The following is a 21,820-nucleotide window of genomic DNA, read 5'->3' as shown; positions in this document are numbered from 1 at the left end:
CCTTCTCCAAACAGCTAGGCTGCCCACGACAGCTGAAACAAAGCAGTATTGCTTTGCCCTAGTTTCTGTCAGGCCCGCAATCTGGAGGCCACGCACTGCAAGCCTGTGTACGTGGCCGAGACTGCCAAATATCAGAGCCACCAGCTAGCACCACCACCCGAGGCTGTCCAAGCGTGCCACGGGGAGCTGGTATTTAAGAAGCTTCTCTGCAAAGGTCTTCTCCATGTAGCCGTCCAATGAGCAGCGCACCTCCAAAATGAGCACCTCCAACCTGGCCTCCCCCCACAGCAACAATATCTGGTGTATTTGGCCCACAGGAAGAAACATAGTTATACCAACATCAAACCAGCATCACCTTACACAATGATGTTTATGCATGTGTGCTGTTGGTGAGACTACTTGTTTCACCTCGTTGGCTATCAGGTCGACAAGGCTAGCAATGTATAGCAATGTACAAATCCTTGTATGAACAGCAGCCATTCACAACATGGGAAATGGACTCCATTACATTTGACTCATGTAGAATACAACATGTATCATGGTTTACAGGGTACCAGAGTGCTAGATTATATTATGTTGGTAGAACTTGCAGCCTCACCTTAACAGTAAAGGTGAGAATGTCCTTACCAACGGCAGCATTCTGGTACATGGAATGGGAGACAGAGTGGTCAGCACAGTCCAGAGCAGTGAGTTTCCCCTGCAGGCTCAGGCCAGTCCAGTGTTGCAGTAGCTGCATCCATCTGATACCAAGGAGTGCCCTGGATGTAGGATGAGATGTTCAATCATAGGTGACAGAAGCCTCCACAACAACACAGCGATCTGCCGCAACTGCATCAGAGGAAGTCACTGGTTCAGTTTGAATTTCAGTCCGTGTCCATCTGAGCTCCACTCCAGTCCTGTTGCACAGGTCGTTGAGGTCCGGCCAGTCTGACCAGACTCCGAAGTCCACAACACAAGTGTCCAATTTTCCATTGGTCTTCCTCCTGAAGCCCAGGAAGTTGTCCTCAGTGTCCCTGACCAGTGGAACCTTCCTCCTGAAGCCCAAGAAGTTGTCCTCAGTGTCCCTGACCAGTGGAACCTTCCTCCTGAAGCCCAGGAAGTTGTCCTCAGTGTCCCTGACCAGTGGAACCTTCCTCCATAGGTCCAGAAGGACGGAGGCTCTCACATCGTCACTGTTGAGCATGTCCAACAGGTGAGGCAGTCTGGTAGCAGTGTAAATCCACTCAATATTCGGGACTTCTAAACCCCCCTCTCTTTGGCTCAGGAAGACACTGTCACGTGTGGTGTGTGTTTAAGCATAGCCACTTTCTCATCACCTGAACAGTTTTGTTATTCATTTCCCTCAGAACCTTCTGTGGGAGAGGCACATTTGTAAGCAGATGTTGAATCTTTACTAGGACCCCCTCTCTCACAGCTTCTAGCTTCATGACCACAGGCAGAGGGGAAATGTCAATCAAATCAAGCCTGGTTGAATACCAATGGACAAGCTTCTCAACTTGTTCCCCCTCTCTCGCCAGCAACATTAAACACACGTCCAAGAAGGGCCTCCCGAGTGGCTCAGTGGTCTAGAGAATCTGGGTTTGAGTCCAGGCTCTGTCGCAGCCGGCATCTACCGGGAGACTCATGGGGCGGCGCACATGGCCGGCAGGGATGTCCTTGTCCCATCGAGCACTAGGGACTCCTGTTGTGGGCCGGGTGCATGCTGACACGGTCGGCAGGTGTACGGTGACACATTGGTGCGGCTGGTTCCCGGGTTAAGTGGGCATTGTGTCAAGAAGCAGTGCGGCTTGGTTGGTTTGTGTTTCGGAGGATGCACGGCTCTCGACCTTCGCCTCTCCCGAGTCCGTACGGGAGTTGCCGTAATGAAACAAGACTGTAATTTCCAATTGGATTCCATGAAATTGGGGAGAAAAAAAGGTGTAATTTTTTAAAATGTTTTTTTTAAAACTTATGTCCAAGATAAACTATATGTTTTGTGATGAGAGTAAACTCTGATTGGTTTATTCGCTGGGGGCTTGTCAGTTTTAGACTTGAGTACCAGTGGTTACCTCTGCTGTGTCTTTCATACAACACTGCACATTTACTGTCTTTCAGTACCAAAGGCCAAAGACATCTCTAAAGTCCAAAAACACAGTGTCACACACACACACACACACACACACACACACACACACACACACACACACACACACACACACACACACACACACACACACACACACACACACACACACACACACTTGGTGTTTATCATGTATCGTCAGTCTTCAGGCTGTCCTGACCTGACCCCTGGCCCTGCATTGGGGCCTCAGTGTTCCTCAGTGCGTTGGCCTCACATTCCAAGTGTGTGTGTGTGTGTGTGTGTGTGTGTGTGGCAAGACATTAATGTGTGCCAGCACATTTTGTTTCCAAATGAATCTGTTTCGAGTCATGTCCTTTCATATCAAATGTGGGTTTAATTCAGTGAATATATTCGCTAAATACTGTATCTACACTAAAATAGTGTGGTGTATATCAAGAAACAAAATAAAATCCCATTCAGCTGGTTCCTGTCCATTCAAACCAAATGTGTGCATAATGAATAGGAGTTGGCAAATAAGGGAAGCGCCACCTATGTGTGTTATAAAACCTATAGCAAGAGCCCAGAGTTGTTCCTAGCTTTTCCTGGTCACATGATCAAGAAACGTTCTTGTCCCTAATCCAGTGGGGGACCAGGAACATCTCTGGGCTCTTGCTATAGGTTTTATAACACACATACAGTGCCTTGCGAAAGTATTCGGCCCCCTTGAACTTTGCGACCTTTTGCCACATTTCAGGCTTCAAACATAAAGATATAAAACTGTATTTTTTTGTGAAGAATCAACAACAAGTGGGACACAATCATGAAGTGGAACGACATTTATTGGATATTTCAAACTTTTTTAACAAATCAAAAACTGAAAAATTGGGCGTGCAAAATTATTCAGCCCCCTTAAGTTAATACTTTGTAGCGCCACCTTTTGCTGCGATTACAGCTGTAAGTCGCTTGGGGTATGTCTCTATCAGTTTTGCACATCGAGAGACTGACATTTTTTTCCATTCCTCCTTGCAAAACAGCTCGAGCTAAGTGAGGTTGGATGGAGAGCATTTGTGAACAGCAGTTTTCAGTTCTTTCCACAGATTCTCGATTGGATTCAGGTCTGGACTTTGACTTGGCCATTCTAACACCTGGATATGTTTATTTTTGAACCATTCCATTGTAGATTTTGCTTTATGTTTTGGATCATTGTCTTGTTGGAAGACAAATCTCCGTCCCAGTCTCAGGTCTTTTGCAGACTCCATCAGGTTTTCTTCCAGAATGGTCCTGTATTTGGCTCCATCCATCTTCCCATCAATTTTAACCATCTTCCCTGTCCCTGCTGAAGAAAAGCAGGCCCAAACCATGATGCTACCACCACCATGTTTGACAGTGGGGATGGTGTGTTCAGCTGTGTTGCTTTTACGCCAAACATAACGTTTTGCATTGTTGCCAAAAAGTTCCATTTTGGTTTCATCTGACCAGAGCACCTTCTTCCACATGTTTGGTGTGTCTCCCAGGTGGCTTGTGGCAAACTTTAAACGACACTTTTTATGGATATCTTTAAGAAATGGCTTTCTTCTTGCCACTCTTCCATAAAGGCCAGATTTGTGCAATATACGACTGATTGTTGTCCTATGGACAGAGTCTCCCACCTCAGCTGTAGATCTCTGCAGTTCATCCAGAGTGATCATGGGCTTCTTGGCTGCATCTCTGATCAGTCTTCTCCTTGTATGAGCTGAAAGTTTAGAGGGACGGCCAGGTCTTGGTAGATTTGCAGTGGTCTGATACTCCTTCCATTTCAATATTATCGCTTGCACAGTGCTCCTTGGGATGTTTAAAGCTTGGGAAATCTTTTTGTATCCAAATCCGGCTTTAAACTTCTTCACAACAGTATCTTGGACCTGCCTGGTGTGTTCCTTGTTCTTCATGATGCTCTATGCGCTTTTGACGGACCTCTGAGACTATCACAGTGCAGGTGCATTTATACGGAGACTTGATTACACACAGGTGGATTGTATTTATCATCATTAGTCATTTAGGTCAACATTGGATCATTCAGAGATCCTCACTGAACTTCTGGAGAGAGTTTGCTGCACTGAAAGTAAAGGGGCTGAATAATTTAGCACGCCCAATTTTTCAGTTTTTGATTTGTTAAAAAAGTTTGAAATATCCAATAAATGTCGTTCCACTTCATGATTGTGTCCCACTTGTTGTTGATTCTTCACAAAAAAATACAGTTTTATATCTTTATGTTTGAAGCCTGAAATGTGGCAAAAGGTCGCAAAGTTCAAGGGGGCCGAATACTTTCGCAAGGCACTGTAGGTGGCGCTTCCCTTCTTTTCCAACTCCTATTCAGTTATTTACATATTTCCATCCAGGGGTGGCAAAGACATAGGGGGAGATGAACAACTGCAGAACAAAAATAAGTCAGTCAGGCCTTCAACTTACTCTTGAAAGTTGTAATAGTAGAATGCACAAAGTGCAACTTCGAAATGGAGTAGTGCACCAGCAGTTTTCCTCCGGTCATTGCATACCTATTTATTAGGTATTAGGTATTGATCAATAGCCTAAGTCAGCTAACGTTTTTTTTTTAGCTAGGTTTTTTAGCCCATTGATTTTGTTGAGATGTTTGAGTCACATAGATATCACATATAAACCATAGCTACATGTGTAGAATAGCAGGAAATTAGCTTTAACACTGCAACCTGGGTAACCCTGCTCAAGTACTGTATGAAGGCAAGAGCATGAGCTACAATATGAACAACAGATGTCAAGGATATAGGACGGGATGTCAAGGATATAGGACGGGATGTCAAGGATATAGGACGGGGTGTCAAGGATAAAGGACGGGATGTCAAGGATATAGGACGGGGTGTCAAGGATATAGGACGGGATGTCAAGGATATAGGACGGGATGTCAAGGATATAGGACGGGACAGGCTTGGGTACAACTGACATGTTGCACACACTCACACTCAAACTCACACTCACACACACTCACACTCACACTCACACTCACACACACACACACACACACACTGACATTCCCTATGTGCTACTAGTGATGTACTGTAGTTGAGTGTAGCCTGATTATTGTGTCTACCGTGAGAGTTGTTATTTGAGCATTTTTGAACATGTCCACGGATGTTTTTGTTGCGGTGTCATTTGTACTGTCAGAAGGTTTGTCCCGTGGGATAACTAGGTAAAAGCACATAAACATAGGTGTATGTTGGTAAACATTAAAACATATATGTTCACATGTTCTTCTTGGAGTGACAGGTCATTAGCCTTTTTGTTCTTGTTCTTTGCTTTTTCATGGTTTATTGATACACAGATGGAGAGGGGCTCGTCTGAAAGCACCAATAAAACCAGTTTACTACAGAGCATGACTGAGCATGTAATGGTGCCTTGCAGACATTGTAGGGCAATGACAGAACAATATAATATACAGCACAATATACCGCAGGAATAAAGTCATTGCATAATGTTTTCAGACAGCATGTTTTTTTCAACACTGTATTATCTAATGCTCTTGACTGAAAACCAAGAAAAAAAATAACTGAACTTGATAACGGATTTACAAGGAACAATATCATAGAAGAAATGAGACGCATAGACTGAAATGACATGAAGACAGAAGCTTGTAAAATGCCATAAAGATAAATAGGAGCTTTTCAGTGTATGGGGCTAACAGTCATGTCACAGCATGAAACATTCAAATATCCTCATAAAACAGTTAAATGTAACATGTAAGACAAAGGTTTGTACGGAAGTCACAACTTATTTATCTCAAGATCACAACATAACAAAAGTTGTCTTGTCGAGATCACTAGATAAGCTCTATAAACAGGAGTGGATCAGTATTGATGATAGATTGACAGTCCGGCTGAGGCAGAGCCCACTGTGGATCAGTATTGGTGATAGATTGACAGTCCGGCTGAGGCAGAGCCCACTGTGGATCAGTATTGATGATAGATTGACAGTCCGGCTGAGGCAGAGCCCACTGTGGATCAGTATTGGTGATAGATTGACAGTTACGGCTGAGGAGGCAGAGCCCACTGTGGATCAGTATTGGTGATAGATTGACAGTCCGGCTGAGGAGGCAGAGCCCACTGTGGATCAGCGCATCCACTTTTATTTTGGTAAGGGATTAACCCAGGCAGAAATTGCATTATGTCTGTCAGTTATAGATGGCTTCCAGTTTTGGCTCCAATACAATCACATTTTAAAGACATGTAAAAGTACGGTTGCACTACTATTCTGAATGGATTGGATGTGAAATGTTCAGTGCAAGAAAAGGTCTGTGGTCACAGACTACCAATGAAAGTTTACCAAAGATTACCAGACTACCAATAAATGTTTATTTTAATCTCTTTAATAATTTTAACAGGGAGGTTGGCCTGTCAATAACAGCAAAAACAGTCACAAACAACAATTAACAAATAGTACAGAAAAACTAAACTGGTAAAACAGCTAAAGTGAATCACATGTTGAGGTTTCTAAATACTACAACATTTCATGAAGGCTGCAGTCTATTTGTCATTATAGTCACAAATGGTGGGCTAAATGATGTTGTGCTGAAGGACAGCTCTGCTATTCATCCAGTTAGAAAAATGATCTCAGATCAACGTTTCCCAAACTCGGTCCTGGGGACCCCAAGGGGTGCACGTTTTGGTTTTTGCCCTAACACTACACAGCTGATTCAAATAACCAAAGCTTGAATATGAGTTCATCATTTGAATAAGCTGTGTGATACTATGGCAAAAACCAAAAGGTGCACCCCTTGGAGTGCCCAGGACCGAGTTTGGGAAACGCTGGACTAGACACATACAGTTTGTTTGGAATTTGTAATTCCTCAGTTAGTCTTTTATTGTTGGAGCTTTGATAAGAAGGCCCCTGTACACTAGCACATGGTTACTTAACAGATCTGCCTCTGGTGCACTGTGACACCGCTGCGAATCTATTGTCAATACGTCCACTCCTGTGGGTGGCAGGTTCGAATCCCTGAGCTGACTAGATGAAAATAAAATCTGCCAATGTGCTCTTGAGCAAGGTACTTAACCTTAATTGCTCCTGTAAGTCGCTCTGGATAATTGCGTCTGCTAAATGACTTAAATGTATGGAGTTTATGTCGTGGGCTCGACAAAACAACTTTTATTATGTCGTGATCATGAGATAAATATGTTGTGATCACGACCTAACATGGGAATCCTTTTTAAATTCATATGTCCTCTGTGGACTTTCGTACAGTAGTAGCCAATCTCCTTCAACTGTACACTATTTCATTCTGACCTATTTGCCAACAACAATTCTTCTTTGTAGGTGAAATAATACATCAAATTGGAAAAATGCTTGAAATGACATTTTAACAGTACCACTAAGCACTGTGAATACCAACTATTATCAAAACGTTTAGTATATTTTGATACTGGGTGGAGCCATAGATAGTTTGATCGTTGCGGTTTCTGTAGATGCATCATGCATCAGAGTCAATGGGAGAAGTGCACAGATTTTCAGCAAAGCATTTAGCCCTGACTGAACTACAGCAGAGACACATGGCTCCCTTGCACTGATCTATTTAAAACCTGTTTACACACACACACACACACACGCACACACACACACACACACACGCACACACACACACACGCACACACACGCACACGCACACACACACACACGCACACACACACACACACGCACACACACACACACGCACACACACACACACACACAAACACACACACACACACACACAAACACACACACACACAGAGAGACAAACAGCAACCAAACAGTATTAGGGACAGACACAGCAACGGCCATTGACAGAGACACAACTCCATTCTCCACTATGATACAATGCAACTGACATGACTCCAGTCCTGAAAGAGAAGCACCAAGCCCTGGAGAGGTTGTCCTGCAGACTGCTGGTACAGTAGCTCTGATCAGAGTAAACTAATGTCATGGTATTGCTTCTTAATCTACCTCTACCGCTACAGCTCAATGTCTGTCGTGTGGGGTGTACAAGGAGCATGTCTGCCCTGGTGTAGTGTTACACACACCGTTGTGTCTATTTCTGATGTCCCCACTCTCTCTTCTCTCTCTTCTCTCTCTCTCTCTCTCTCTCTCTCTCTCTCTCTCTCTCTCTCTCTCTCTCTCTCTCCAGGGTTAGCAGAGCCATCTTCACCCTCCAAGGTGAGAGATGGACCCCCAGGTGATGGTGCCTGGTCAGGCTGAACATGGACTTCTTCTGCTGGGGCAGCTGGAGAGGATGTGGGGGGCCAGGGAACTGACTGACGTGGTTCTCCTGGCCGAGGGCATTCCATTCCCCTGCCACCGGGTGGTGCTATCCGCCTTCAGCCCTTACTTCCAGGTAAGATAATTGTGCTTGTTTCAATGAACCCCAAAATAAATATGACCATTTTACCATGGTGTTTACCATACTTCTTTTATCCCTCCAGGCCATGTTTACCTGTGGTCTGAGGGAGACCCGTGGAGGTGAGGTGCCTCTCAGGGACACTCCTGCCCAGAGCTTGGAGCTGCTCCTGGGGTACATGTACCGCGCCCAGCTGCCTCTCTCCCACGACAACACTCAGGGAGTGGCCGCTGCTGCCTTCCTGCTGCACATAGACGGGGCATTCAGGTGAGTTCAGGTGGCTACTGTTAGCCATAACACGACTAATACAATCACTACATTATGGTCACTATTACAGGTTGTGTCAGAGCTACATGTTGGACAGCATGGATACTTCCAACTGTGTAGGACTGTACCACTGGGCCAGAGACCTGGGGGCCGCTGACCTGGCAGACCTCGCCCTGAGATACTTGTGTCGTCACTTTGCCCAGGTAGGACCATATCATTCAGTATAATCTGAGTATAATTCTTCCCAACTGCCACAGTCATGTCCATTTCCTCTTCTCACCACAAGAGAGCAGTAGTTCCCTGCATCTGTCTACAGGCAGAATTAAACAGAGCGGTCTGACATATAAACATTTATTAAATGTATTACCTACTCTCACTCACAACGTCATCTCTTTGTATCACCTCTCTTCTCTTTCTCTCTCTCTCTCTCCCCTCCTCCCCTCTCCTTTCAGGTGTGTCAGGAAGAGGAGGTGTTGGAGTTGGACGCCCAGAGTCTGGGGGGTCTGCTGGGTTCAGACGACCTGAATGTGACCCAGGAGGAGAGCGTCCTGGAACTGGTGCTGCGCTGGGTGGAGAAGCGCAGGGGAGATGAGCAGAGTGAGGCCCAGGCCGTGGAGCTCCTCAGGCGGGTACGACTGGAGCTGATAGACCCCAACTTCCTCAGGAGGGCCAGGAGGAGAAACCCGGTGAGGATGGAAAGAGAAAGAGGAGGATGGAGAGAAGGAGATTTTAAAGCTATGTCCACCCTACTAATTGTAAGTGTATGGTTGCAGGTATTGCTCCGGGATGCGGAATGCTTCGGGATGATCGACGCGGCTCTTCAGACTTCTTATCTCTCTGTGGCGGCTGCCCCTCCTCGCCCCACCCTGCGTTACGGGATGGAGACCACAGACCTGCTCCTCTGCCTGGGGGGGACTGATGAAGGGGGCGTCCCAGCCCGCCGGGGGGGTCAGGCTGACCTCAGCTTATGCTTCGCCCCCCAGGCCAGAAGGACGTACTACATCCCCTCTCCAGTGAAGGGGACAGGGGCGATCACGGCAGGGGCGGTGACAAGGGACAACAGCATAGTGGTGGCTGTAGAAGAGGAGGACGAACACAGGACCAAGAGGCTGGGGATGTACAGGTGTGTGTGTGTGTGTGTGTGTGTGTGTGTGTGTGTGTGTGTGTGTGTGTGTGTGTGTGTGTGTGTGTGTGTGTGTGTGTGTGTGTGTGTGTGTGTGTGTGTGTGTGTGTGTGTGTGTGTGTGTGTGTGTGTGTGTGTGTGTGTGTGTGTGTGTAAAATACATACCTGTCCTCTGTTGTCTGCCCAGGTATGATCGGTCTTGTGAGGGCAGCTGGGAGGAGCTATGCTGGGTGGGGTACAGGGACATGTATGCCCTGGCGGCACTAGGTGATGCCCTCTACCTGCTGGGGGGACAGATGAAGGTCAGGAACCATTACATCATCACCAACAGTGTTGAGAGGTGGTCGCTGAGAAGGGGCGGGTCCTGGCTGAGCTTCGCTCCTCTGCCTCTCCCATTGGCCTGTCACTGTGTGGTCAGCCTCAAGGACCACCTTTACGTGCTGGGGGGCTGGACGCCACAGGTGAGCAGGAATGTCAGTCAAAAAACCACTCAATCAATCACATATAGGTTATATGATGCTTTTTATGCTTTTTTGTTACAAAGTGCAACTTGGGAAAAACTCTGATCCTCCTCCCTTCTCCCTTCCTCACCCCCATCCTCTCTCTCCACCCCTCCTTCGTCCCCCTCCAGTCGGACCGTCCAGACGATGAGCCAGACAGGCTGAGTAGCCGTGTGTTCCAGTTTGACCCAGGCAAGGACCGGTGGATAGAGTGTGAAAACATGAGATACTCACGCTACCGCTGTGGAGTCGCCACACTCAATGGAGAGATCTACATGCTAGGTTAGAGCACATCTTTCAATGGAGAGATCTACATGCCAGGTTAGAGCACGTCTTTCAATGGAGAGATCTACATGCCAGGTTAGAGCACGTCTTTCAATGGAGAGATCTACATGCCAGGTTAGAGTACGTCTTTCAATGGAGAGATCTACATGCCAGGTTAGAGTACGTCTTTCAATGGAGAGATCTACATGCCAGGTTAGAGCACGTCTTTCAATGGAGAATTCTACATGCCAGGTTAGAGCACGTCTTTCAATGGAGAGATCTACATGCCAGGTTAGAGCACGTCTTTCAATGGAGAGATCTACATGCCAGGTTAGAGTACGTCTTTCAATGGAGAGATCAACATGCCAGGTTAGAGCACGTCTTTCAATGGAGAGATCTACATGCCAGGTTAGAGCACGTCTTTCAATGGACGTTTTCTGTCTTTATTTTTCTCACTTCATCCAGATGGAGGCATGAGGGTCAAAACAGTTGGAACATAATAGTGAACGGAACATTTTTTATTTAACTAGGCAAGTCAGTTAAGAACAAATTCTTATTTTACAGCATTGAAGGTCCCCAAGAACACAGTGGCCTCCATCATTCTTAAATGGAGGATGTTAGGAACCACCAAGACTCTTCCTAGAGCTAGCCTCCCAGCCAAAGTGAGCAATCAGGGGAGAAGGGCCTTGGTCAGGGAGGTGACCAAGAACCCGATGGTCACTCTGACAGAGCTCCAGAGTTCCTCTGTGGAGATGGGAGGACCTTCAAGAAGGACAAGCTTTATGATAGAGTGGCCAGACAGAAGCCACTCCTAAGTAAAAGGCACATGACAGCCCGCTTGGAGTTTGCCAAAAGGCACCTAAAGACTCTCAGACCATGAGAAACAAGATTCTCTGGTCTGATAAAAACCAATATTGAACTCTTTGTCCTGAATGCCAAGCGTCACGTCTGGAGTAAACCTGGCACCATCCCTACCGTGAAGCATGGTAGTGGCAGCATCATGCTGTGGGGATGTTTTTCAGCGTCAGGGACTGGGAGACTAGTCAGGATCGAGGCAAAGATGAACAGAGCAAAGTACAGAGAGATCCTTGATGAAAACCTGCTCCAGAGCACTCAGGACCTCAGACTCAGGAGTGGCTTTGGGACAAGTCTCTGAATGTCCTTGAGTGGCCTAGCCAGAGCCCAGACTTGAACCCAATCAAACATCTCTGGAGACATGAAAATAGCTATACAGCAACACTCCCCATCCAACCTGATAGAGCTTGAGAGGATCTGCAGAGAAGAATGGGAGAAACTCCCCAAATACAGGTGTGCCAAGCTTGTAGTGTCATACCCAAGAAGAATCGATGCTGCAATCACTGCCAAAGGAGCTTCAACAAAGTACTGAGTAAAGGGTCAGAATAATGATATTTAATTTTTCAATTTTTTTAAAATAAATTTGCAAAAATGTCTAAAAACCTGTTTTTGCTTTGTCATTATGGCATATTGTGTATAGATTGTTGAGGGGAAAAAACAATTTAATCCATTTTAGAATAAGGCTTTAACATTACAAAATGTGGAAAAAGTCAAAAAGAGAATTTAGCAGTACGTTAAACGGGCCTCACAACCGCACACCACATGTACAGTGCCTTTGGAAAGTATTCAAAAACGACATTGAAGCCAGCTTACAGTAGAGAAATTAACATTAAATTATCTGGAAACAGCTCTGGTGGACATTCCTGCAGTCAGCATGCCAATTGCATGCTCCCTCAAAACTTGAGACATCTGTGGCATTGTGTTGTGTGACAAAACTGCACATTTTTAGAGTGGCCCTTTATTGTCCCCCAGCACAAGGTGCACCTGTGTAATGATCATGCTGTCTAATCAACTTCTTGATATGCCACACATGTCAGGTGGATGTATTATCTTGGCAAAAGAGAAATGCTCACTAACTGGGATGTAAACACATTTGTGGACACAATTTGAGCGAAATAAGCTTTTTGTGCATATGGAAAATGTCTGGGACCTTGTATTGTAGCTCATGAAACATGGGACCAACACTTTACATGTTATGTTTATATTTATTTTCAGTGCATATGTGTGTTCTCCAGGGGGTATAGGGTGTGAGGGGGAGGACCGTGGCCAATCTCGTCGCTGCCTGAGCTCAGTGGAGATCTACAACCCAGAAGAAGATACCTGGAGGTCAGGGCCAACCCTCCCCACAGCTCTCCTCTCTTTACGAACCAATGCCTCCAACATTGGGGAGGTGGACGGCAAGCTGTACCTCTGTGGCTACTACAAGGGGGCAGGTGAGAACCAAACACATTTACACTGATCAATCAATAAATGAATCAATCAATTATCAATCATATTTTGACAGGTCGCCATGAGATCATCACCAAGGAGATCTTAGAGCTGGATCCCAAGGACAACGTGTGGACGGTGGTGGAGCGTCGAGCAGCCATGCATGACAGCTACAGCGTCTGTCTGGTGGCCAACCTCAACCCCCGTGATCTCTCAACCCCGAGCTCTGACCATTGATGGACACAGGACAAAAATGGCCTACTCAGAGGAAGAGAAAACACAGAGACAATATTGCATAAAGAGGGACTCATGTTGCTCTAGGCCTACTCTATAACTTTGTTTCATCGTCAAGACATGATAGCCTATAAGCTTATAAGTACTGTATGTGGTATCCCTCAGATGAAAGGATAAGGTATGAAAATCAATTGCTCTGTAAACTTACTCTATAAGGACAGCCTAAGCTTTAGACCAGGGGTATTCAACTCTTACCCTATGAGGTCCGGAGTCTGCTGGTTTTCTGTTCTACCTGATCATTAGTTGGTGTCCCAGGTCTAAATCAGTCCATTAAATAATGCAGTAGAACTGGCAGTTGAGCTTGAGGGCTATAAACTACTAGCCTATCACACAGACTCTGCATGATGTGATGCCTGTACTAACATCTGAACTCTGTGTTTCAATAAAATACAAATTAAGACATTCAGGCTTTCCAAATATAAAATGTCTGGTCTGTAGGCCTATTTCTCTCCTTCCACAATACATATTCACAGTTTAACAATGTACTGGTCTTTAACTGATGTCCATCTCAAGCGTTTATTTTTCCGGGGAACGGAAAACAAACAAGTCTGATTGAACGGGTCATTCCTCGAGGACGTTGCTTACGTGCCAAGCATTCCTTCTCCTTCTCCTACTGTTCGGCATGGTCAGAAATAGGTCGGCGGAAAGCCCAAACGATCCTAAATTAGTGTGACGCTGCATGTTGCTATGACAGCTGGCATCGGTATGGACTGGGGCGGATCCACCAACCCAATGGGACCATGTGGTTCTCACTGCTGATTTGTTGTGATTTGTTTTCAGATAGAGGAAAGAGAGAGAGCGAGTATGAACAGCAGCATAAGAACGGGAGGCGAGACAAATGGAACAGGGGTTTCCCTAATGAGCTGATGTCTGGGATTATTAACCGAATACCCCTTTGACATTTAATGTCCTCAAGCAGAGTGAATCATTGATAGTAGCCTGGTGTTTTGTTGCTTCATCTATCTGCTATGAAACTAAGCAATTTGAGGCTTCCTTTAGTTGTTTGTAGGGATAAAGAAATATAACAAATCCTGTGTCAGTTTATGAAATATTTCCGCTGCCAAGTAGGCAACTAGTTGCGACAGGTGCGCACTGAGCGAGACCAGGATGGGCAGGCGGGAAATTCGCAGAGACCACCGCAGCAGCGTGATGAGCACTGAAGACCGGTCAGAACGGAGGGACAACATGCAGGACACGGCAGATACCGAAACCGGCGATGATGGCTCCGAGACCTCAAGTCTGGACAGCCGTCGTCTCCTCAGCGGGGACAAGCGCCCCAGCCACACCGGGGAAAGTGGCTCTATGCCGGTGGAAGTGAAGAAGCACCAACATAAACACAATTTGAAACACCGCTACGAGGTATTGGAGACGCTGGGAAAAGGCACCTACGGGAAAGTGAAGAGGGCGGTGGAGAGAACGACCAGGAAGACAGTAGGTGTTTTTGTTTGTTTTTCAATTAACTATGTCTCTGTCTATCTCAATCCTATACTGTCCTTCCTTTCCATGTGTTAGCCTTTTATGTCATATTATAACCTAAATGTTCACTTTACAGATATTAGACCAACTCATCATTGCAACCAAATGTTTCTGAATGTGTGCTGCCTTCTATGTTAGGGGTACCAAGGCAAAATATGCATCTGTTATTGACATTTTGTTTGTTACCTGTATCGTGCGTTTGCCAAATCATTCAAACAAAGGGACCCCAGATGATGTGTGTGTCTTGCCCTTGCCCTTGGCTGTGCCTGGAAGTCTCAGGCAGCTGTCCTTCAGTTATGTTTTGGTTCTTATCAGAATGATGTATTGTGTGTGTTATTAATTATTCATGTGTGATAGAGGACAGATTGTATGGGGAAGGTGTTGTCATCGGTCTAATGAATAGATGCGTACTTTGTGTGCCATCTGTAGTGGATTAGCTCATACCCGCTGCTATGCCAGGGATCAGGGGCCTTCTGAGGGCCTAGGCCACCTTCTCGTTATCTGACTCATTACCCTTGACCCCTCACACACTCTCACTGGCATGCACCCAGGCCCACACACAGACACGGAGGGCAGGCAGCCTAGCGGTTAGAGTGTAACCGAAATATGTAAACATCTGCAGTAACTGCCCTTCAGCGAGGTAGTTAATCCCACAACAACTACTCCCCAGACTTCATTGAAGACAGACATGGTGTTAAATGTGGAAGACACATTTTGGTTGAATGTATTCAGTTGTGCAACTGACTAGGTTTTCCCTTCCAAACACAGACCAAATGTAACAGACATAGTTCCATTCTAGGTGTGATAATGAAGGATTGGTTATTCTAAAGGGGAAAAGAACCATATGACATGCGCATTATATGATTTGCAATATGGCTATTGGCTATCTATTAATGTACCTGAGAAAAATAATACATTATGAGAGAGAGAATTGTTTTGTTTTAATGGTTTTGTTGCTCGTAGTTCAGGGTTTAATCCTTCAGTCTACTGTGAGCTGAAGACAAAGAGATAGATACCCCTTTCTGATTTTTAGTAAACAAACATGTTATTATAGAGATAATCTGATGGGATATCAGATTAGGAGACTAGCCCAATCCTGTCACTGTCTGCTACTGTACTGTACACCCAGTCCCTCTTTCCTACATTTACTGGAGAGCGGGGGATAAAGAATAGAGGGAAAGCGGGGGATAAAGAATAGAAGAGAGGGAGAGCGGGAGATAAAGAATAGAAGAGAGGGAGAGCGGGAGATAAAGAATAGAAGAGAGGGAGAGCGGGAGATAAAGAATAGAAGAGAGGGAGAGCGAGGGATAAAGAATAGAAGAGAGGGAGAGCGAGGGATAAAGAATAGAAGAGAGGGAGAGCGAGGGATAAAGAATAGAAGAGAGGGAGAGCGAGGGATAAAGAATAGAAGAGAGGGAGAGCGAGGGATAAAGAATAGAAGAGAGGGAGAGCGAGGGATAAAGAATAGAAGAGAGGGAGAGCGGGGGATAAAGAATAGAAGAGAGGGAGAGCGGGGGATAAAGAATAGAAGAGAGGGAGAGCGAGGGATAAAGAATAGAAGAGGGAGAGCGGGGGATAAAGAATAGAAGAGAGGGAGAGCGAGATGGTGGTAGAATTCCTTGAGCCAGTGGCCAGTGCATACTGAGAATTCCTTGAGACAAATTGACCATATTTTTAGAAACAGGATCAGGAGCTGTTGTCTGAGTGAAGAAGGACAGATGAAGAAGAGATGTGGTGGGGAGGGGGAAGATGTGGAGGGGGTCTATGGAAAAGGAGAGAAGGAAGGAATATAGAGGGGCGGGGCATTGACTCCAGATTAGGGTTGGAACAGACGGTCTGCTAATGGAGATGAGTCTGGGAGGGGGAGAGGGATGGAGGGAGAGAGTCTGGGAGGGGGAGAGGCTGGGAGGGGGAGAGGCTGAGAGGGATGGAGGGAGAGAGGCTGAGAGGGATGGAGGGAGAGAGGCTGAGAGGGATGGAGGGAGAGAGGCTGGGAGGGGATGGAGGGAGAGAGGCTGGGAGGGGGAGAGAGGCTGGGAGGGGGAGAGAGGCTGGGAGGGGGAGAGAGGCTGGGAGAGAGGCTGGGAAGGGGAGAGGGATGGAGGGAGAGAGGCTGGGAGAGGGATGGAGGGAGAGAGGCTGGGAGGGGGAGAGGCATGGAGGGAGAGAGGCTGAGAGGGATGGAGGGAGAGAGGCTGAGAGAGATGGAGGGAGAGAGGCTGGGAGGGGATGGAGGGAGAGAGGCTGGGAGGGGGAGAGAGGCTGGGAGGGGCGAGAGAGGCTGGGAGGGGGAGAGAGGCTGGGAGAGAGGCTGGGAAGGGGAGAGGGATGGAGGGAGAGAGGCTGGGAGGGGGAGAGTCTGGGGTATGTCAGTACAGTAAGCTTTGTTGTAGGTCACTTTCACTGACTGAATGTGGGACTGAATGTGCGCAAACTGCATTATTGGACATACTATAGGAGGGCAGTTGAACTCCCTCTTATGTTAGATATGGCTCTGCCACCCAGCAAGTACACTAATTCTATATTTGTACTAAATATGTTTAGACTCATGACTCCATCTCTTTCTCTCTCTGTGTCCCACTTTCTCTCTCACTCTCTCTCTCATACTCTTTCTCTCAGCACACACCCTAGTCATTGTCCTTTCAGGAATGCTGTGTGTTCCCGTAGGTGTCTAGAAGAGAGCAAAACCCAGAGTGTTCTTCCCTCCTTCTCTGTGCTCTGCTGGTCAGGTCTTAATGCCCCAGAGGAAGGCAGGAGGCAGGCCTGAAGTGACATCCCCCCCCCCCTGCCCCCAGTTCTCCTTCTGTTAACCCTGTGCCTCCCTCTTCCCCACTCCCTCATGCTCTCAGTTTTCCTTCTGTTAACCCTGTGCCTCCCCCCCTGCTCTCAGTTCTCCTTCTGTTAACCCTGTGCCTCCCTCTTCCCCACTCCCTCATGCTCTCAGTTCTCCTTCTGTTAACCCTGTGCCTCCCCCCCTGCTCTCAGTTCTCCTTCTGTTAACTCTGTGCTTCCCTCTTCCCCACTCCCTCATGCTCTCCACTGCCCCCTCTCACACCCCTTTTACGCCCTCAACCTCTAAGCCCTTTCACCAAATGCTAGCCCTCCCTCCTTTCCTCATGTAGTCTCCACTACCCCCTTCTCCCCCACCATTTCAATTCAAAGGGCTTTATTGTCATGGGAACCATGTTAACATTGCCAAAGCAAGTGAAGTAGATAATAAACAAAAGTGAAATAAACAGTAAACGTTACACTCACAGAAGTTCCAAAATAATAAATTACTTTTGAAATGTCTTTACGTATATACTGTTGAAGTCAGAAGTTTACATACACCGAGGCCAAATACATTTAAACTCAGTTTTTCACAATTCCTGACATTTACTCCTAGTAAAAATTCCCTGTCTTAGGTCAGTTAGGATCACCACTTTATTTTAAGAATGTGAAATGTCAGAATAATAGTAGAGAGAATGATTTATTTCAGCTTATATTTTTTTTATCACATTCCCAGTGGGTCAGAAGTTTACATACACACAATTAGTGTTTGGTAGCATTGCCTTTAAATTGTTTAAAGCCTTCCACAAGCTTCCCACAATAAGTTGGGATAATTTTAGTCCATTCCTCCTGACAGAGGTGGTGTAACTGAGTCAGGTTTGTAGTCCTCCTTGCTTGCACACATACTTTTTCAGTTCTGCCCACAAAGTTTCTATAGGATTGAGGTCAGGGCTTTGTGATGGCCACTCCAATACCTTGACTTTGTTGTCCTTAAGTCATTTTGCCACAACTTTGGAGGTATGCTTGGGGTCATTGTTCATTTGGAAGACCCATTTGCGACCAAGCTTTAACTTCCTGACTGATGTCTTGAGATGTTGCTTCAATATATCCACATAATTTTCCCGCCTCATGATGCCATCTATGTTGTGAAGTGCACCAGTCCCTCCTGCAGCAAAACACCCCCACAACATGATGCTGCCACCCCCATGCTTCACGGTTGGGATGGTGTTCTATGGCTTGCAAGCCTCCCCCTATTCCTCCAAATATAGCGATGGTCATTATGGCCAGTTCTATTTTTCTTTCATCAGACCAGAGGACATTTCTCCAAAAAGTATGATCTTTGTCCCCATGTGCAGTTGCAAACCGTAATCTGGCTTTTTTATGGCGGTTTTGGAGCAGTGGCATCTTCCTTGCTGAGCGGTCTTTCAGGTTATGTCGATATAGGACTTGTTTTACTCTGGATATAGATACTTTTGTACCTGTTTCCTCCAGCATCTTAACATGGTCCTTTGTTCTTGTTCTGGGATTGATTTGCACTTTACACACCACAGTACTTTCATATTTAGGAGACAGAACGCGTCTCCTTCCTGAGCGGTATGACGGCTGCGTGGTCCCATGGTCTTTATACTATGATTTTCCCATGATGTCAAGCAAAGAGGCACTTAGTTTGAAAATAGGCCTTGAAATACATCCACAGGTACACCTCCAATTGACTCAAATGATGTCAATTAGCCTATCAGAAGCTTCTAAAGCCATAACATACTTTTCTGGAATTTTCCAAGCTGACCCTCTGGAATTGTGATTAAGTGAAATAATCTGTCTGTAAACAATTGTTGGAAACATTAGTTGTCATGCACAAAGTAGATGTCCTAACCAACTTGCCAAAACTATAGTTTGTTAACAAGACATTTGTGGAGTGGTTGAAAAACAAGTTTTAATGACTCCAACCTAAGTGTATTTAAACTTCCGATTTCCACTGTATACAGTCTTGTAACGATGCGCAAATAGTTAAAGTTGAAAAGGGAAAATAAATCAACATAAATATGGGTTGTATTTACAATGGTGTTTGTTCTTCACTGGTTGCCCTTTTCTTGTGGCAACAGGTCACAAATCTTGCTGCCGTGATGGCACACTGGCATTTCACCCAGTAGATACGGGAGTTTATCAGAATTGGGTTTGTTTTTGAAGGACAGTCCATGACCTGGGTGGCTGGAGTCTTTGGCAATATTTAGGGCGTTCCTCTGACACCGCCTGGTGTAGAGGTCCTGGATGGAAGGAAGCTTGGCCCCAGTGATGTACTGGGCTGTTCGCACATCCCTCTGTAGTGCCTTGCGGTCGGAGGCCGAGCAACTGATGCTCTTGATGGTGCAGCTGTAGAACCTTTTGAGGATCTGAAGACTCATGCCAAATCTTTTCAGTCTCCTGAGGGGGAATAGGTTTTGTTGTGCCCTCTTCACGACTGTCTTGATGTGCTTGGGTGTTGGTGATGTGGACACCAAGGAACTTGAAGCTCTGAACCTGCTCCACTACAGTGCCATCGATGAGAATGGGGTGTGCTCGGTCCTCCTTTTCCTGTAGTCCACAATCATCTCCTTTTATGAAGGGCAATGGGTTCTATAACTGATTCAAGTATTTTTAGCCAGATCCTAATTGGTATGTCGAATTTTATGTTCATTTTGATGGCATAGAAGGCCCTTCTTGCCTTGTCTCTGAGCTCTTTCACTTCTTTGTGGAAGTTACCTGTGACCTTAGGCCGAGGTATGTATAGTTTTTTGTTTGCTCTAGGACAGTGGTTCCCAAACTTTTTATAGTTCCGTACCCCTTCAAACATTCAACCTTCAGCTGCGTATCAAATGTTGTTTTTTGCCATCATCATACGCCTGCCACACATACATTACACAATACATTTATTAAACATAAGAATGAGTGTGGGTTTTTGTCACAACCTGGCTCATGGGAAGTGTCAAAGAGCTCTTATAGGACCAGGGCAATAATAATAATATTAACAATAATAATAATCAATAATTTTGCTTTTTATTTAACCATCTTACATATAAAACCTTATTTGTCCATCAAAAATTGGGAATAACTCAAAGGTTAATGAGAAGGGTGTGCTTGAAAGGATGCACGTAACTCTGCAATGTTGGGTTGTATTGGAGAGAGTCTCAGTCTTAAATAATTTCCCACACACAGTCTGTGCCTGTATTTAATTTTCATGCTAGTGAGGGCCGAGAATCCACTCTCACATAGGTACGTGGTTGCAAAGGGCATCAGTGTCTTAACAGCGCGATTTGCCAAGCCAGGATACACTGAGCACAGCTCAATCCAGAAATCTGGCAGTGGCTTCTGATTAAATTTGTAAATCCACGGTAAGTGGACTGAAGGCAGGGCATGAAAGGGATAACGAATCCAGTTGTTTGTGTCATCTGTTTAGGGAAAGTACCTGCATAATTGTGCACCCATCTCACTCAGGTGCTTCGCTATGTCGCATTTGACATTGTCCGTAAGCTTGAGTTCATTTGCACACAAAAAATCATACAATGATGGAAAGACCTGTGTGTTGTCGTTGTTAATGCAGACAGAGAAGAGCTCCAACTTCTTAATCATAGCCTCAATTTTGTCCCACACATTGAATATAGTTGCAGAGAGTCCATGTAATCCTAGATTCAGATCATTCTGGTGATTAAAAACATCACCCAGATAGGCCAGTCGTGTGAGAAACTCGTCATCATGCAAGCAGTCAGACAAGTGAAAATGATCGTCAAAAAAGAAAACTTTAAGCTCGTCTCTCAATTCAAAAAAACGTGTCAATACTTTTCCCCTTGATAACCAGCACACTTCTGTATGTTGTAAAAGCGTTACATGGTCGCTGCCCATAACATTGCATAGTGTAGAAAATACATGAGAGTTCAGGGGCCTTGCTTTAACAAAGTTAACAATTTTCACTGTAGTGTCCAAAATGTCTTTCAAGCTGTCAGGCTTTCCCTTGGCAGCAAGAGCCTCTCAGTGGATGCTGCAGTGTAGTGTGTTCAAGTGGTGTCGGGAGCAACTGCTGGCACACGCGTTACCACTGCACTATGTCTCCCTGTCATGGCTTTTGCGCCATCAGTGCAGATACCAACATGAGCAGCAGCTCCGTTTGGCTTCATACAGTTAGTGGAATTGGGGGATTTTGGGGAGATGATGGGGGGGTGGGGTCTATTGGGTTGGTGGGTCCTGTGTTGTCTGTCCCATTGTGGTGTTGAGGTTGTGGTTCACCACCCTCCTCTGCCCACTGCCCCCTTCTCCCCCAGCATCCTTCACCCCCCTCCTCTGCCCACTGCCCCCTTCTCCCCCACCATCCTTCACCCCCCTCCTCTGCCCGCATGGCAAGTGGTACCGGAGTGCCAAGTTTAGGACAAAAAGGC

At 45.9% G+C, this 21,820-nt stretch overlaps 2 protein-coding genes across 2 annotated transcripts in view; both read left to right on the top strand.

Annotated features, from left to right (window-relative positions):
- The first annotated feature begins 7,789 nt into the window (after positions 1-7,789).
- Positions 7,790-13,571, top strand: LOC110492537 (kelch repeat and BTB domain-containing protein 12). The gene is made up of 10 exons (XM_036947545.1): positions 7,790-7,992; positions 8,229-8,435; positions 8,524-8,705; positions 8,776-8,908; positions 9,158-9,391; positions 9,479-9,828; positions 10,016-10,289; positions 10,460-10,610; positions 12,683-12,880; positions 12,952-13,571. Exons 2-10 carry the CDS (start codon positions 8,265-8,267, stop codon positions 13,110-13,112), a joined length of 1,854 nt encoding a protein of 617 aa, XP_036803440.1. The 5' UTR covers positions 7,790-7,992; positions 8,229-8,264; the 3' UTR covers positions 13,113-13,571.
- Positions 13,572-13,860: 289 nt separating this feature from the next.
- Positions 13,861-21,820, top strand: part of LOC110492536 (NUAK family SNF1-like kinase 1) — a 43,094-nt gene continuing 35,134 nt past the window's right edge. The window contains exon 1 of the mRNA XM_021566940.2: positions 13,861-14,600. Coding sequence (XP_021422615.2) covers positions 14,277-14,600 — 324 coding nt within the window. The 5' untranslated portion in view covers positions 13,861-14,276. The remainder of the gene's footprint in view (positions 14,601-21,820) is intronic.

Source organism: Oncorhynchus mykiss, chromosome 16 (genome assembly GCF_013265735.2).
Source record: "Oncorhynchus mykiss isolate Arlee chromosome 16, USDA_OmykA_1.1, whole genome shotgun sequence".
Taxonomy (NCBI): domain Eukaryota; kingdom Metazoa; phylum Chordata; class Actinopteri; order Salmoniformes; family Salmonidae; genus Oncorhynchus; species Oncorhynchus mykiss.
This window is presented reverse-complemented; position numbering and strand designations above follow the sequence as displayed.

Coding starts and splice junctions, on each gene's coding strand:
- LOC110492537 (XM_036947545.1), top strand. CDS start 8,265: ATGGACCCCCAGGTGATGGTGCCTGGTCAGGCTGAACATGGACTTCTT. Junction 8,706..8,775: donor CACATAGACGGGGCATTCAG/GTGAGTTCAGGT, acceptor TCACTATTACAG/GTTGTGTCAGAGCTACATGT. Junction 10,611..12,682: donor TGGAGAGATCTACATGCTAG/GTTAGAGCACAT, acceptor TGTGTTCTCCAG/GGGGTATAGGGTGTGAGGGG.